Source organism: Dichomitus squalens (genome assembly GCF_000275845.1).
Source record: "Dichomitus squalens LYAD-421 SS1 unplaced genomic scaffold DICSQscaffold_93, whole genome shotgun sequence".
In the NCBI taxonomy this organism is placed as follows: Eukaryota; Fungi; Basidiomycota; class Agaricomycetes; order Polyporales; family Polyporaceae; genus Dichomitus; species Dichomitus squalens.
Window position 1 is genome coordinate 53426 of NW_006766975.1, and position 16371 is coordinate 69796.

A 16371-nucleotide genomic window follows, 5' to 3' on the forward strand; every position below is an offset into this window, starting at 1 on the left:
GGTCTTCCGCTAATAAGCACGATAGGGAGAGCCCTGGTATTCAGACGCTCAGAATGTGCTTCAAGTACCCTGATGACAGAGTTGCATATCGCTCAGCCACATCACAACGTGCTACCATCAATATCACTGTATGTGAAGTACGTAGAAACCTCTATGCATACCTGCTAAATAGATCTCTCCTTACTCAAGTCTGTTTGCAATGTGAGGGAAGGTTCCAATCGCTCATTTTAGCGCTGATTGTATTGTTGGGTTCCTACCCTTCTCGGTCAGTGCCATGTTGACCCAAGCTTATAGATGCCTATGCATTTTGTACAGGGGTATGTATTGTGTATGATCGCGAAATTCTGTCTCAACTGAATGGAAGGTCATTTTTCTGCTATTTTACTATGATATTCCTCCAAAAAACAGACTCTGCGCACTTCCTATCACTATACCTCCCAAAGCAATCACGCTGATACTACCACCCTACATATCTACAACCTTCAGCTTTCTATCTACCCATCTCCCAATTCTTGTGCCACCCTGTGGCCTCAGTAACGCAGGAGAGCCGCACTTCTGTCGCATCCTTCGGGCGCTTATCGCACGTGGTGCGCTATCTTATGCGGTCACTGTATCTTGTTGAACGCGTCGTCTACTATTTGCGTAGGGTTCGGAAGATACATAGAATGAAGTCGTACACCTCATTAGTCAGATGCCACATTCCCGCGGTGTCGAGATGGAAGTTACCGCGCAGCAATAGGGTCCTCGGTGCTTCAGAAGGCACCAGGTCCGCCATGTTGGCGCAGTCCGCGCTTCGCGGTCGAGAGAGGTTCAATTTATCTAACACAGCATTGGTAGAAGCTCTGTGCGTATCCTTCCGTTCATTGAGGTTTCCCATGTTTGAAAATATCTCGTGGATGCGTACGGAGCATGTCCGGCTCATGGCAGAGCGACAAATCACCACCCCAAGATTCGCCAACCTACACCACGCTTCTCCTCCGCACCTCTGGTTCTATTCTCCGTGCATAGCGGGCCGAAGACGCAGCTGAGTTCCGATGTCCCTTCTTCCGCACGTAGATACCGCCAGAGTCCACGCTGGATAATCATGATGTCCCGCGCACTCGCATTTCGTTTCCTGCACGACTCGCTGCATTAGCTGAATCGCTGATGTTCGTGAAGAGTGTTCAAGTTGAAGCCACTGCCTCGCACGAAGTTAGCCCCTATAACGCTCCTAAGGGAAGTCTCGGCGACAGAGTGACGCACCAGTGTAGGACACGATACAAACGCTGATTTCAGCGGGATATATCAAGCAACCAGGTCTGCAGACGACGAAAGAAGACTCCGCGCCCTGGGGCAAGCGGGGCGTCCTCTAGAAAGCACAAGAAAATCTGTTGACGAAAGACTCGATCACAATACAAGGTCAGAAAAGCGACATTCGTGTCGCACAGGCCCGACCAGTCAAGTCCAATCCTACCGCCTGGCCATCATCTCCCGTCTCTCACCTCACGAAATATATCGTCCACCATCCACGCCGACCACAATCTCGTGGACCAATTTACGACCTCGCCTCGAGGATGACAGGCACACACGGCCTCGTCGCCGCAAAGTAGTCCCTGATCTCCCGCTCGTAGAACCCAGGGTCCCAGTCCGCGCGCAGCCGCGCCCTGAACCGCTGCACGAGCGCAACGGTCACGACACGCATCTCCTGCAGGGCGAGCGCCTTGCCAGGGCAGTTCATCGGCCCGTGCGAGAAAGCGATGAACGCGTGCTCGTTGTGCACGAACCCGTTCTCCTTCTCCAGCTCTGTTCCATCTGCGGAGGGAGACGAGGGGAGGGGAGCGTCGGCGAGGGCGACGTGCCCCGAGGCGATCAGCCAGCGCTCGGGCCAGAACGCGTCGGGGAAGGTGAAGTTGCGCGGGTCGCGCTGGATGGACCACGGAGGGAGCCGCACGACTGTTCCTGGGGGTATGTATCTGTCCATACGTCAGCGTACAACATGGAGGGGATGGGGAGACGGGGAGTACACTGAGCCGACGGTTATGCCCCGCGCGTTGTCCGGAAGGCGGCGCGAACCCCCGCTCGCGACCGGGGGGAACAGGCGGAGGGCTTCGTATCTACACGTCTGCGCTCAGTATGGGGATATGCGACGAGAGCGCAAGCCCACGCACATCACGGCTTGCAGATAATGCATATCCCGATGATGCTTCATACTAAACGCATCCTCGCCTGTGGGGTAGAACCGATCCACTTCTTCCTGCAGCTTTGCGTATATCTCCGGGTGCGTAAGGAGACAATTGAACACGCTCGTGAGCGCGCTCGAGGTCGTGTCCGAGCCTGCAACGACGGCGAGCACGCCGTCGTCATAGAGCTGGCGTGGAGCAGGGGACGGTCTCTCTGGGAGATTCTCGTTGTTCTTCACCGGCGTCCGATCAGCGCTAGGTGGAGATTCGGAAGGAACGCGAGAGGAAGGGAGGTACTGACGAGGTAGTGGAAGAGATCGGACGTGGTCGAGCCTCGTGCGAGGCGCTTCGCCGCGGCCTTCTCCCCGTGCGCGAGGAGAGACTGCAGTGGCCATGCTGCGCCTGGAATGTGCCCAATGTACACGCCCAGCCAGGGGAGGTGCGCGAGGAACATGCCGAGTCTGACGAGCGTCGATCCGTCCGTCAGAAAGGAGAGAGGACGGTGGCAGCATGATAAGACGAATTGAAGACTTACGCCATCCCCTTCTCGAGCACAGCCCAGACGTTGTTCTTGTCCCCCTCGCGCAGCAGCTCTGACCCGCCACCAAACCTGCGCAGTCCGGAAGGGCACTCCCGTTAATCCCGCTGCGTGGGTTAACGAGAAGAACTTACGCCATGTCCGACATGAAGTCGTATCCAAACCAATTGAACCACCTCCCCAGATCCACCTCCTCGCCCTTTCTCGCGTGCTCTTCCAGTCCCTTGACGAGAAGCCGAGCACGGCGCGCAAGAACATGCTCGTACTCGCGCAGCGCGTTGGGTCCAAGGCCCCGGTTCCACGCGCGCCGCCGCCGGAGGTGTTCGTCGGTATCACGGATCGCGATTAAGGGCAGGTTGTGGTCGCGGAGCATGCCTCCGACCCAGTCTGAGCAGACATGGGTGAGGATCGTGGTGGGGAGGAGGAAATACAGATGCTCGAGGCGGTGAAGGATTCGCGTACTCACCAGTTCCTTTCGGAAGCCCGGAGGGTCCAGCGATAGCTTGGATCGCTGAGGTATCGCGAATGGAGAGCTCATTTGGACCTAAAAGCGCGATGTACGCATACACGAGGAGGGCAACGTGAGTACCTGAAACCATGCTAGTCCTTCGTGTCGCACCTATTCTGAAGACATCGCCATACACGTCGTGCAGCCGCCTCACACGTTTACTCCTGGTGCCAGTCGAGGCCACTAAGGCAGTGCAGAGCATAGAGATCTTGGCCCACCATGGGCCGGGATAGGCTGCTAAGGGGTGGAAGGGAGACAGACGATAGACGACGATGGAGAGAGCCAGGGTGGCGAGGTAAGTCGACAAGGAGGACCTGAACACATGTGCAAACTCGTCGTCAAGAGGGAGAGGGTGGGATACGAGAGATGCGGCTACGAGTGCAGGAAATCCGAGAAGGAGAGCAGCGTGTACGGGTATGGAGAAAGTCTCATAGCGGCGGAATATTTGGTGCGCAACCTAGAGCGGACGATCCAAGTCGATCAGGTATACGGTCGAGGAAACGACACAATGATCTTACAAGAGCAGAAGCGATTGCCAAAGTGGCTGTTTGCATCTGCGAGGAGGTCGCACTCATGTCGGAGGCAGTTGAAAAGCCACTTTGGAGATGTGGGTACGAGAGAAGCTACATAGAGATGACATAAGCTGCCGGTGGCCAGAGAAGGTGAAGCTGTTGACAAGTACATGTACTTCATCCGACCCTGACTCCCTAGGTCAGCACGATTGAGCACGAAAGAGCGGGACATACTTACCCTGGTGTACCAAGGAATGGAGGAAGGGACGAAATTAATGCATGCGCAAGCAGCACTTGTGCGCTTATACTGAAACCGAACCGGTTCGAACCGGTTCCAGCTATTGTTGTAGCTGTCAGGATTAGAGGCTTTTGGACTGCATTTCAATCAGCATTTGCCCTTAAGTCGCATTGTCCATTGAACAGACATGTAGCACCCCCTCAGAGCCTCTCACAGAAGCGCTTCCTAGACTGTGGCAATGGGTTAACGTGAGTTCGTTCCCCGCGAACTCAAATGAGATTTATCGCACCAACGCGACGGTATAACCAGTTCAGGCCCCTCCCCTCTCGTCTTCCGCTTCGGCCAAAGCATTGCCTGTGCGCACGCATCATGCAAGCTCCCGCCACTACCTCAAGGCAGCGCCTTCCCTGATCTGGTATCTGCCCCTAACGCTGAAATGATTGGCCCATACCGGTGACATTCCGGTGTGCACGAGAAGAGCGGACAAAATGATACGGGGAAGGCTGTGGTTCTGTTGTTGCCGTCTCTCGTCTCCGAACAACTCTTCGCACTGCGCTGAAAATAAATTATCGCCGCTATCTGCCCCTCAAAAGCCCACCAACGCGTCCCACTTGGCGAGCCCAGCGAGTCTGTGCTTCCTCTCCCTCTCATCCCCGATCAGTCGTCCAACGATGCCTGCGGGAAGCAGCCCTTCGCAAGTAATTGGGAAAGTCATTGCGCTCGGCTTGGTCCGTTCTTCTGCTTTGCTTATATATCGTGTCGCCTTGAGAACACTCAAACGCCAACCCAGATCGCGCACCAAGTCTTCCGCAAGTACGAAACCTACGACATTGCAGTCCACGGCGCATTCCTCTTTTTGCCTCCCGCCCTCCTCTCCTTGTTCTCCTCTCCGCCACAATGGACGCTCCTCCACGCCCTGCTTTTCAACTCAGCGACGTACCTTACCACACTCGTTATGTCTGTGATCGTCTACCGCCTCTCCCCTGTGCATCCTCTCGCGCGTTACCCTGGGCCGATCGGATGCAAGGTGTCGAAGTTCTGGATGGCGTTCTTATCTATGCCAGGTTACCAGCACCAGTATATCAAGTCGCTTCATGAGCGGTATGGGGATGTTGTGCGCATCGGTACGTGCGTCTCATTTCGGCTAGGAGGTTACGCGGATCCGAGGGATTTCGCAAGGTCCGTGATGCTGCATGGGTTGTTGTAACCGGGGGCCCCGGTACTATGGTGCATCCCGTGCAGATATACTCACGTCTGTCAGACACGGACCTGACTTCCATTCTTTGTCACGGTAAACCGTTGTGCCACGCGCTGAACCTGTGAAACATCTCACCCTCATGCGCTGGACACCAAGCTACGACAATTAGAGGGTGCCTCTGCAGCCCTTGAGACGCGTGACTCGGACTCGCTGCCTGCTGCTCTTCGAGCGGAACGAATCGCCATGCCTGAAATCCTCCTGACGCGTACATGGCACCGACCGCTTGCTAACCTCCTTGTCATGCACAGGCCCGAACGAGGTCTCCGTCCGCGATGCCACCGCGCTCCATGCCCTCCTCGGCCCCTCCGGTGCCCCCAAGGGTCCCCGTACGTGCCCCCCTCTCCCGCCCTACTTCTCCACTTCCCTTCCCCCACTTCGCGCTCTGACTTCCCGCGCGCATCATAGACCTCGTCGGGCGCGTCCTCTCCGAACACACGCTGCCGATGGTCGGGATCATGGACACAGACGTGCACCTCCGCCGGCGTAAGAACTGGGGCCGCGGCATGAGCCCTGCCGCGATCAAGGATTACGAGCAATTCATTGCGCTTCGGGCGCGCCAGCTCCTGGAGCGACTCGAGGGTCGCATGGGCGAGGAGGTCGTCATCGGGACTTGGTTCAACTTCTTCACGTGCGTCTCTGTGTGGGTTGGGGTGATGGGCGAATGCATGTGCTAACGTGGGAGTGACGCAGATACGACTTTATGAGCGATATGGCGTTCGGTGGGGGGACGGAGCTTATCAAGGCGGGCCATGATGAGGGGAATGTCTGGGCGTTGCTTGACGAGGCCATGTTGTGAGTACTTTTCCGTCATGTCGAAGCCACTGGTCCTTTGCAGTCCACTGTACGCTCGGTGGTACGCACAGCATCTCGACGTTCCTCGGGCATGTCCCGTGGCTGGGGGTCCACTTCGGGAAGATCCCCGCCGCGACCGGCAACCTGAACATACTACTGAACAACTGCGCCGAGTGCGTCAAGGCGCGCCTGAAGCGCGGTTCGCAGAGGAAGGATCTCTTCCACTACCTTGTAAGTCCTGGCACACCCATTGTGTGGCACATCCTCACCGTTATGCTAATGTGCGGTGCCACAGAACAATGAAGACCTTACGGACAAGGCTGCACCCCCGATGCAACAGCTCATCGATGATGGTGTGCTCGCAATCGTCGCGGGGGCGGATACGACTTCGAGCGCGCTCACGGGTCTCATGTATTTGCTCCTGACGCATCCGGACGCGTACCAGAAGCTGCAGGCAGAGATCGACAAGTTCTACCCTGCGGGAGAGAACGCGCTCGATACAAAGCACCATCGCGATATGCCGTACCTCACGGCTGTCATGTAGGTCCATCTTGCGCTCGTTGCATAAGACAGGCTAACCGGAGAGCAACGATAGAAACGAGACTCTGCGTGTCCTCCCGCCGGTGCCAGGAGGTAGCCAGCGCCAGGTCCCAGTAGGTGGTAACGGTCTCGTCGCTGGAAACATGTGAGCTCTCTGCCTCCTCTGGCCACTTTCCTCGTCAAGCTGACATGACCAACCCTTCCAGCGTCCTCCCCCCAGGCACGATCTTCTGGCCGCACATCTATTCGCACCATCACGACGCGCGCAATTTCTCTCCATACACCTCCGATTTCTGGCCCGAACGCTGGCTCCTCGCTTCTGGGGACCTTGACTCTTCGCGCGGCGTCACTGCGTCTTCTCCTGAATTCCGGCACAACGAGGCCGGTTACCTGCCGTTCTCGATCGGGCCGATGAACTGCGTGGGCAAGGCGCTTGCGCTGCAAGAGCTGCGGATGGTGGTGTGTGCGTTCTTGCAAAAGTTCAAAGTGAGAACGAAGGAGGGGTGGGATCCGAGGACGTATGAGAGGGAGTATAGGGATTACTTCACGTCGCCGAGGCCGGACTTGCCTGTAAGGCTTGAGGTGCGGTCTTGAGGGGTTGGGTAAGGCAATGGTGCGTCGGGCACCTGTATCTCTTCTGTGATGTACTGTTTCAGCAAGTGCGATATACCTTATCATTTCTTCTCAGGCAGCCTCTTCTTCAATCGCTGCCATGGCACCGGTGGCTGGGGTTGTATCGACGATCAGTGTTGCCTCACGTCAGTCATCTCTAAGACACGCCGCCTTGACCAAAAGAGCCAGTCGGCGTCGAGGTCCAGCGAACTCGATTCGAATGCATGAGTGAAAGGGGGGGGGGCAACAGCAGGATAGCTGAACGCGTGCGCCGATGGTTCCGACAGCAGTCGCGCGTGAAGTTGAGGACCGAGCATGGAGACCTTCGTCTATCATATCCCGGGATAGCCTGAGAAGGGGCGAAAGGGAGACAGACGATAGAAGACGATGGAGAGAGTCAGGGTGATGAAGCAAGCCCAGGAGGATCTCAATACGCATGCCCAGACCGGTCGTCACGATGAAGAGCGACAGGGTGGGACACGATAGATGCGGCGATTAGTGCAGAAAGTCCTAGGAGGAGAGCAGCGTGTACTAGGAGAGAACGTCTCATGGGAACGGATAGTAATAGGTCCCTCCGGATTGCCAGGTATCTCTCCCTTCTTTCGATGATCCTGGATACAGCCAAGGCGAGGAAATGACACTTTCATATGTTTGCTGTCCCACGCACTAACTCTTGTGAAGGTGGCCAGATCCAACCCCGCTGAAATCAAAGATCTCTGTGGCAAAATGAAGGACCTCGCAAATCTGGTCGATGTGGTCGCCGATGTCGTTATAAAAGGGCGGAACAGAGTTGACAAATACCCAAGTGAGGCGTGGAAAGGGACACGATGGACAGTCGTCGCCGCGGCTCGATATTATGCCAGACACACTCAAGGAGCCGAGACTCGTGGCTTCCCTCAGTTGCAGGAGTGTTTGAGGGATCGCTCACGCGTTGCGCAGTACTCCAAGGCGAGTGAAGCGATATGCGAAGATTTAGACTACGACGACTGGTTCACCCCAAGAGGGGTCAGTATTGTGGTTTGATGCATTCCATTTGATTTTTGATATGAGTGACAGGGATCGTCCTCACATAGTACTGCCAAGCCGAATCCGCGAAACCTATCCATATCCTTGCACGTTGGCCAGGACGACAACAACGAGGATGTCTCGTGCATCTCCAACAAGGTCAGTAATCTGGGTACTATACGTCGTTGCTTATATTTGAGACAGCGGCCGCTTCAAGCAGAATAGGGAACCCAAAAGTGCGAAACGTATCCTAATTTAGTAGAAGTTGCAGGCCAAGTTCAAGCAGGAAGATAGCGGAACTGACAACTTTAATGTTGCGTGCGACTGCGCCATTAAGGCTGTAACACTAATCTCGGAAGCGAGGTTGGACGTGCTGAGGGGGATGAGGAATGTCATAGCTGTTGGGTGATTTCCAAGGCTCATGTACGATCGGGGAAAGGGTTCAGGAAGCCCCGACCTAGTATGGGTATGCGCCCACGTCAGCGATGTAGGGCAGTAAGGCGCATGAGCAGGAGACAATAATGAATAGGGTCGGTGACGACTACCGGCTTTCTCTCCAGCTCCATTCGGGAGGGCCGAGGATTCGATGACAGGGGTGCTCAATATGAGAGCCCATCCAGGCCGAGCGAAAACACGAGGATGGCTCTGTCGCGGACGACTCGGGAGAGACTGATCGTGCAATAAGTGGACGTGAGATCGCCGAAAAAGGCGGAGCTGCTGACATGATCTCTGCTCCAGTCGTTTGATGTGAACATGTTCTGCACAATTGAGAGATTGGACATACCTTGGCAGTTGAGTACACCTGGTGCCACTTGTAGTGGAGAAAGCGCTATCCCGGTTCAGCACTTGCTCTGGGCGTCTGCATTCGATCCGAACCGGTTCGTCCTGTTGTTTGTGATTGTTAGGCTTAGAGGCCTTTGGCTTGAACCTTCTGTCCATCGCTCCTCCTCGACTTCGAACTGCTCATCCGCCTGTATACTCAGCTCATGAAGATACTACTATCACGCTCTGACCGGCCGCAATTGAGAAGACTGCCGGGGCATTCTAGGTACCCGGTAAGCCTCAGCTCGCTTGACATTGATTCGCAGCAACGCCCCGGGAGAATAGTATATACGCGCTTCACCTTCGGTTTTCTATATGGCGTTAGAACCCGTGCGCGCGCTATGTTGTATGTTCGCTCTCGTCATATTCTCAAGGCAGCGTCTTCTTCGATAGCTGCTGATGCCGTGTCTGCTCAACACGCTGACTCAATTGACCGATAGCGACATTTGAGTGCGCATGAGAAGAGCGGACGGAAACATGAGCCCAGATCGCCTGTTAATGACCTCTCATCAAGATCTACGTCTCGCCTAGACTCCGCGTAACGCAAGAGCGGCACCTGGGAAAGTGATGCGGGAAAGCTTTTGGACCTCTGTTGCCGTCGCCGCCCATATCTACGCCTCAAAAACCAGCGAACGCGGTCTCACAGGCCAACCTGAGTACGTTCTTCCTCCATATTTCATCTCTGGGTGGCCCTCCAACAATGGCAGGCAGCAGCACGCCTTCGCAAACAATTGGGACAGCCGTTGCGCTCGGTTTGGTGTGTCCTCTCTTCTACGAATTCTACCCGACGTTCAGCTTGTAACTGCGAACACAGATCGCGCACCAAGTCTTCCGCAAGTACGAAACCTACAACATCGCGGTTCACGGCGCACTCCTCTTTTTGCCTCCCGTCCTCCTATCCTTCTTCGCATCTCCGCCACAATGGACGCTCCTCCACGCTCTCTTTGTCAACTTGGCGACGTACCTGACCACACTTGTTTCGTCTGTGATCGTATACCGCCTCTCCCCTTTGCATCCTCTCGCGCGTTACCCTGGACCGATCGGATGCAAGATATCAAAGTTCTGGATGGGGTTCTTATGTATACCGGGTTATCAGCACCAGTATATCAAGTCGCTTCATGAGCGGTATGGGGATGTTGTGCGCATCGGTACGTGCGTCTCACTTTGGTCAGGAGGTTACGCAGATTCCTGTTCGAGCGTGGGATGTCGCAAGGTCCCTAACACTGCACGGGTTGTAAAATGGGGTCCGGGTACGATGATTCATTCCACGCAGACATACTCGCGCTTGTCTGGTTTGGTTGCAAATTCCATTCTTCGCCACAAGAAGCCTGTGAAACCTCTCCCCTTTTCGTGCTGGACGCTCAACTACGACAATGAGAGAGCGCCTCGTGCAGCCTTCAAGACGCGTCTCTCGCTGTCTGCCACTCTCCGAGCGAAATGAATCGCCATACTCTCAATCATTATGATGCATACACGTCACCGACTATCGCTAACCTCCTTGTCATGCCCAGGCCCAAACGAGGTTTCCATCCGCGACGCCACCGCGCTGAACGCCCTCCTCGGCCCATCCGGTGCCCCCAAGGGTCCTCGTACGTGCCTCCCTCTTCCGCCCTACTTCTCCACCTCCATTCTCCCGCTTCGCGCTCTGACCTCCCGCGCGTATCGTAGACTTCGTCGGGCGCGTCCTCTCCGAACACACGCTGCCGATGGTCGGGATCATGGACACGGACGTGCACCTCCGCCGGCGCAAGAACTGGACCCGCGGCATGAGCCCTGCCGCGATCAAGGAGTACGAGCACTTCATCGCGCGCCGCGTGCGCCAGCTCCTGGAGCGCCTTGAAGGCCGCGCGGGCGAGGAGGTCGTCATCGGTACTTGGTTTAACTTCTTCACGTGCGTATCTGTGCGAACTTCGTCCTATGAATGTCGGCGGAGGGTGGGGGCATGTGCTTACCCGATAGTGGTGCAGGTACGATTTCATGAGCGATATGGCGTTCGGTGGCGGGACGGAGCTCATCGAGGCGGGCCATGACGAAGGGAATGTCTGGGTGCTGCTTGATGAGGCCATGTTGTGGGTACCTTTTCTTCGTGTCGTTGTCAGTGGTCCTCTGCAGTCTCGCGGACGTTAAGCGCTATGGACAGCATCGCGACGTTCTTCGGCCATGTCCCGTGGCTAGGGGTCTACATCGGAAAGATCCCCGCCGCGACAGGCAACCTGATTGTACTACTGAACAATTGCGCCGAGCGCGTTAAGGCGCGTCTGAAGCGCGGTTCGGAGAAGAAGGACCTCTTTCACTACCTGGTGAGTCTCAGCACACGCATTCCTTGGCATGTCGCTATCCTCACGTGCTGCGCAATAGAACAACGAAGACCTCCCGGACAAGGCTGCACCCCCGATGCAGCAGATCATCGACGATGGCGTGCTCGCCATCATCGCGGGGGCGGATACGACCTCGAGCGCGCTCACCAGCCTCACGTATCTGCTCCTGACGCATCCAGACGCGTACGAGAAGCTTCAAGCGGAGATCGACAAGTTCTACCCTGCAGGCGAGAACGCGCTCGATACAAAGCACCATCGCGAAATGCCGTACCTCACGGCTGTCATGTATGTCCTTCGTGCGCTCGCTGCATAAGACAGGCTGACCGAAGGCGACCGTTTAGAAATGAGACTATGCGTGTCCTCCCGCCGGTGCCAGGAGGTAGCCAGCGCCAGGTCCCAGTAGGTGGTAACGGTCTCGTCGCTGGAAACATGTGAGCTCTCTGCCTCCTCTGGCCACTTTCCTCGTCAAGCTGACATGACCAACCCTTCCAGCGTCCTCCCCCCAGGCACGATCTTCTGGCCACACATCTATTCGCACCATCACGACGCGCGCAATTTCTCTCCCTACACCTCCGATTTCTGGCCCGAACGCTGGCTCCTCGCTTCTGGGGACCTTGACTCTTCGCGCGGCGTCACTGCGTCTTCTCCTGAATTCCGGCACAACGAGGCCGGCTACCTGCCGTTCTCGATCGGGCCGATGAACTGCGTGGGCAAGGCGCTTGCGCTGCAAGAGCTGCGGATGGTGGTGTGTGCGTTCTTGCAAAAGTTCAGAGTGAGAATGAAGGAGGGGTGGGATCCGAGGACGTATGAGAGGGAGTATAGAGATTACTTCACGTCGCCGAGGCCAGACCTGCCGGTGAGGCTCGAGGTGCGGTCGTGAAGGGTTAGGGTAGGCAATGGTACGTTTGATTGGTGCTGTTGTAGCAAGTGCGATACACCTTATGTATGTATCTCAGGCAGCATCTCCGCCAATCATTCAATGGCTCGGGTTCTATCGCTAAACAGAGTTGTCTTACGTTCAATGGCCACTTACCTGCGTGGTCAGAGCACATTGCGGTGCTACGCTTGTTGCATGAGAAGAGGGGAGGTATCAGAATTTATGGACGGGCAAGGGGAAGACAAGTCTACTCGTTCAGCTCGGCTTTTCGACGCCGGAAGTCAGTCGGACGGGAGCTGTTCGCACTTGATGAATGCTTCTACGAACCTTCTATTGAACTCTAACGCAATGCTTCGTGAGACACGGTGTCTATGAAAGGCGCAGGAGTCCTCAGGTGATAGGGCTGGTATAAAGGTAGATAAATGACCAGTGCCCGGTCCCCACCGTTCCTGACTCCGTTTCGTGACTATGAGCGGCGCGCCAGCCTCAAGCGATCCTGTATCGCGGCGCTTTGCGGTCCACTCGGTGGAGTCCAAGCTTGCTCTCGTTGCAATCGAGACGGTATTGCTTGGTGAATGGTTTGTGTGGGGTCACTTCGCTGGGTTGATTAGCTGATGTGTTGTCTGCAGGCGTCCTCACCTGGTTCTTCCTCCGTTGCCTCGTGGCTCTATTCATGTGAGTTCCCTTCGGCCAATCTGCGTCTGAGATTGCGTCCGACATGCGTTCATGTCACATTCACCCCACCCCAGATGGCAGAAGCATCTGGGATCTTGGTTATCCCAAACAGCCGGGAAGATGCTCATCATCCCCTACGGAGTGACGTGGCTGTACGTCATCACCAACTTGCTTGGCGTGAGAGCGTACATCTTGGAGGCCATATCGGCAGGACCAGGTTCGCTACTATCGCCACCAGCCAGCACCGAACCCGATGATGCAGATGGGAGCCTGCAGCGCTTCTTTTTCTTATCCCAATGCGTGGGGTCGGTGACACTCACTTTGAATGTCAAGCTGTTTGGCCTAGTCTCGCCTTCGTCGTTTTCTAATCTGGGGGGTTCTCAAATCACAGACACTCCTGTTCAATGGCGTGACTTGTTGGAGGGCTTGTATGCTCTGGGGCTTGGGAAGGCCGAGAACCATGGTCGGCTCTATGCTGAGCGTTATTTCAGGTGCAGCACTAGGTCGGTGCTAGTCCGTGCTTTCACTTAGTCTCGGTCCTCACGATCTCCTCCTATACTGTCAGTCTTAGGCATCATCGATTTCGTTTGGGCTTGCCAACCCCGGAACAACTTCGATACAATCACAATTGGCTCCGCAAATCTATACCGAGGGTACCCAGCTGCACGAGTCGCGGTTTTTGCCCCGCTCATCTTCAATGTCGCTGTAACCTTATTGTTCGCATATAGGGCTTGGTACGTGTTGGGGCAGACATGATGCATATTGTCGACTCAAGTACACTCACCTAGGCAAGCGCGAGATCTGGTAATCAAGTATATTAGTCAAGGACATGGCTTCGCCAAGACGGAGAAGGTGCTATTTCTCATCGTGGAGTCCAATGCTCTGTGGTGTATATTTTCGGTAAGTCGGAGTTGGATGCTGCATCAACTACGCTCATACAAGTCCTTGGACAATCCGGTACCCCCTACTGTATAGGGCATCATCGCCTTGTGGGAAGGAAAGATCAACAGCCCTTCACTCGCACAGAACAGCTCGCTCGATAGCTTTTGGGCGTTCTTCTCTGTGATCGTCGACGGTGCACTAGTCCCGCTTCTGGTATCTTACCCCGTTCAGCTCTACACATGTCTCTCTTCTCAGGTCCTTACTGCGTCCATACAGGCAATCCATATAACCTTTCTTATTCTCCTCGGCATCTCGGGCAAGTCAACGTTCTTCAGCAAGGGCATTGTCCCCGTCCCGGCCAGCCGACTACCCAAAGCTCCGAAGACGTGATGAAAAGGAAGACAGTGCGTGGTGTACCGTTTGAAGGCGCAGGCTAGTTAGTTTCCTTTACGGATATGCTATGCGGATTCTTCAAGTTTCGTAGCTAGAATGAAATGTCGGCATATCTGGGTGTCGAAGACAGCTCAACACAAGCATCATGCGAAGGCTGTTCTCAAGCCAACCTCAGCTATCGTATGTCAAAGTCCTTCTTTGTACTGGGTAGATACCCAATCGAAGGCTTCACTAATCATCAGTCACGTTGTTTGACTTTCCATCTATTGTGAAGAACTCCTGTTCGAAGCCGGAAACTAGCCTATATAGCTTACCCAGCTGTTTGGTACTGACTCTTGTCTGTACGAAAAATTCGTGGACTCCTCGACATATGCTCCGGACGTTATCAGACGCTGCCTCAAACCAGACAGTTCCCTGCAATAACCGAGTCTCGTCTCTTGATAGCGCGTGCTACATCGTGGTTCCGATACAAAATGATGAACACGGACGAAGCTCCAGACTGCGTTGAGCTCTATCGTGATATGTCAGCCCTTCACCGCCAAGGTTACAGGCGCAATCGTAGTAGAACTCTTTGTCCGTTTCTGCGTGTATTCAAACCATTGCTGAGACGTCGTCATCTGCGAGGTATGCTAGCTTGTGATCGCCATCAACATCATGTGGGAGCTTTCCTTCACCAGAAGTCAGTGGGGGGCTCTCGAGGTCACTATGTGAAGTCACAGTCGTGTTCACAACAACCGTTAGTGGATCAGGTCCAGGTAGGTCGCCTTTCATGTTTTTGTCTACTGGTGACTTGTTCAACGCGACCACCACAATGATAATGGTTGGGTAGATTGCCTGCAGAGAGTACTCCGGGTCAGTTTGTCTGGGCATGGAAGCTGAAGACATGGAATTTACGATAAGTGGGACAAGGCAACCTTCAATCAAAACTCCACCGACAGTCCAGAACGAGGGTCTAGGTGGCTCTTTCTTCAAAGACGCCATTACTGAATTCTTGATGAAACGGTTGTCAATCCCAACTTGCCAAACCACGACAACGATCTGCGATTGTGAATTAGAATCAGCGCTATGGGAGCCCCAATCACAGAACACGAACCCATAAAGCGCAATAAAGAGCGCCAGACTCTACCAATAGGGCGAGTACACTTTCCACTTGACTGGTTCTAGAGCCCTTTGCCATAAGTCGGTGAAATGCCTTACGACATACCCTATCTCAAGCTTGCGTGAGATCTTGAACGTAGTGATTGGTTCTGATAGTATAGGTCAGCGCACCAAGCTTTGTATGCAGTAAGGATCGTGGCGGCAAGATTGGTTGAAAGGGACAAGATCGAGGCAGCGTTCCCGACGAACAAGCCTTCATACATGAATCCACCTTCTGCCTTGCAAGAAAAATGCGTGTCCGAAACTCCCATGGCTGCCAGTGTAATGAAATTCAGATAATTGTTACTGGTGTAATTATTGAAACCTGCGGTGACCGCTCACCGAGTGTAGCCAACAGGAGAATAGCACCCCATGCTTTCACCAAGCGATTCTCAGGCCAAAGCACCCAAGTTCGCCACCATACGACGAGATCGCTCAGAATGATCTAGAGGTCACTTCAGTTCAAGCAGGTAATTCTGATTATGGACACATTCCTATCGTACATTGATTGTCAGCGTGGCAGTCCCTACGCACTGCTCCACGAGAAACGCCGTCCACAAGGCATCCACGCTTTTGTTCGGATGTGCAAGCAAACTACCGAAACGTTGCAAGACGACGATTGACCAATGTGTCGTTGTGGAAATCAAGAGAGTTGATACTGCGAACAGTTGGATGGCTGACAACGGTCTATGCGCCCCACGTCGACTACCAAACGGTTACCCCGAACTTCGCTCATCGATAAATTGTGACTCACATGAGGAGATAGACAGAGACTACAGCTAGTGCAACGAAAAGTCCTAGCATATGCATCACATCGTGAAGTCAGATTCGACCCAACACATCAAGGTCAGACCAAGAATCCCACCATATAGGACGGCGAAAGAAGTTGAAATGACGACGGCCGTCCAGAGTAAGTCAGGAAAGTACCGCGCAGCGGCCGTGTGGCCATCCGCATTGCCAATAGGGTCCATAGTAAGGGTGTGCCAGCACAGCTAAGAAACGGGAAGAAGCGGAGAAGGGGCTGGAGCAATGTATAGAGAGCACACAGCTGCCTTGACTCTTAAGGATACCCCAAGATCATTTAGCAACAGTAATCAATGTCAAT

General features: G+C 54.7%; 4 protein-coding genes across 4 annotated transcripts; 3 read left to right on the forward strand and 1 right to left on the reverse strand.

Annotated features, from left to right (window-relative positions):
- Positions 1-868: 868 nt before the first annotated feature.
- DICSQDRAFT_164054 (high nitrogen upregulated cytochrome P450 monooxygenase 2) lies at positions 869-3780 on the reverse strand (the record flags this gene model as incomplete). The annotated part of the gene is made up of 10 exons (XM_007371223.1): positions 869-1177; positions 1243-1952; positions 2004-2093; positions 2148-2392; positions 2461-2620; positions 2695-2769; positions 2832-3084; positions 3164-3241; positions 3317-3662; positions 3724-3780. The coding sequence occupies 9 exons, from the start codon at positions 3778-3780 to the stop codon at positions 1535-1537; spliced, it is 1722 nt and encodes a 573-aa protein (XP_007371285.1). The 3' UTR covers positions 869-1177; positions 1243-1534.
- Positions 3781-4569: 789 nt separating this feature from the next.
- DICSQDRAFT_94181 (high nitrogen upregulated cytochrome P450 monooxygenase 2) lies at positions 4570-7226 on the forward strand. The gene is made up of 9 exons (XM_007371224.1): positions 4570-4683; positions 4746-5079; positions 5462-5539; positions 5619-5841; positions 5904-6005; positions 6077-6236; positions 6301-6545; positions 6601-6690; positions 6752-7226. Exons 1-9 carry the CDS (start codon positions 4627-4629, stop codon positions 7137-7139), a joined length of 1677 nt encoding a protein of 558 aa, XP_007371286.1. The 5' UTR covers positions 4570-4626; the 3' UTR covers positions 7140-7226.
- A 2578-nt stretch (positions 7227-9804) lies between these two features.
- DICSQDRAFT_72385 (high nitrogen upregulated cytochrome P450 monooxygenase 2) lies at positions 9805-12182 on the forward strand (the record flags this gene model as incomplete). Its single annotated transcript, XM_007371225.1, has 8 exons — positions 9805-10132; positions 10496-10573; positions 10653-10875; positions 10952-11053; positions 11125-11284; positions 11343-11587; positions 11644-11733; positions 11795-12182. Coding segments are annotated over 8 exons (1614 nt in total), but the record flags the coding sequence as incomplete, so codon positions are not given.
- Positions 12183-12647: 465 nt separating this feature from the next.
- Positions 12648-14126, forward strand: DICSQDRAFT_130344 (uncharacterized protein; the record flags this gene model as incomplete). The annotated part of the gene is made up of 7 exons (XM_007371226.1): positions 12648-12750; positions 12809-12854; positions 12929-13317; positions 13420-13588; positions 13643-13754; positions 13830-13949; positions 13992-14126. The coding sequence occupies 7 exons, from the start codon at positions 12648-12650 to the stop codon at positions 14124-14126; spliced, it is 1074 nt and encodes a 357-aa protein (XP_007371288.1).
- Between the last annotated feature and the right edge of the window lie 2245 nt (positions 14127-16371).

Bases quoted from the DNA above. Each gene is read 5' to 3' on its own strand.
- DICSQDRAFT_94181 (XM_007371224.1), top strand. From the start codon at position 4,627: ATGCCTGCGGGAAGCAGCCCTTCGCAAGTAATTGGGAAAGTCATTGCG. The intron at 5,540-5,618 runs GTACGTGCCCCC...CGCGCATCATAG, and splicing joins CGGTGCCCCCAAGGGTCCCC to ACCTCGTCGGGCGCGTCCTC. The intron at 6,006-6,076 runs GTGAGTACTTTT...TGGTACGCACAG, and splicing joins TTGCTTGACGAGGCCATGTT to CATCTCGACGTTCCTCGGGC.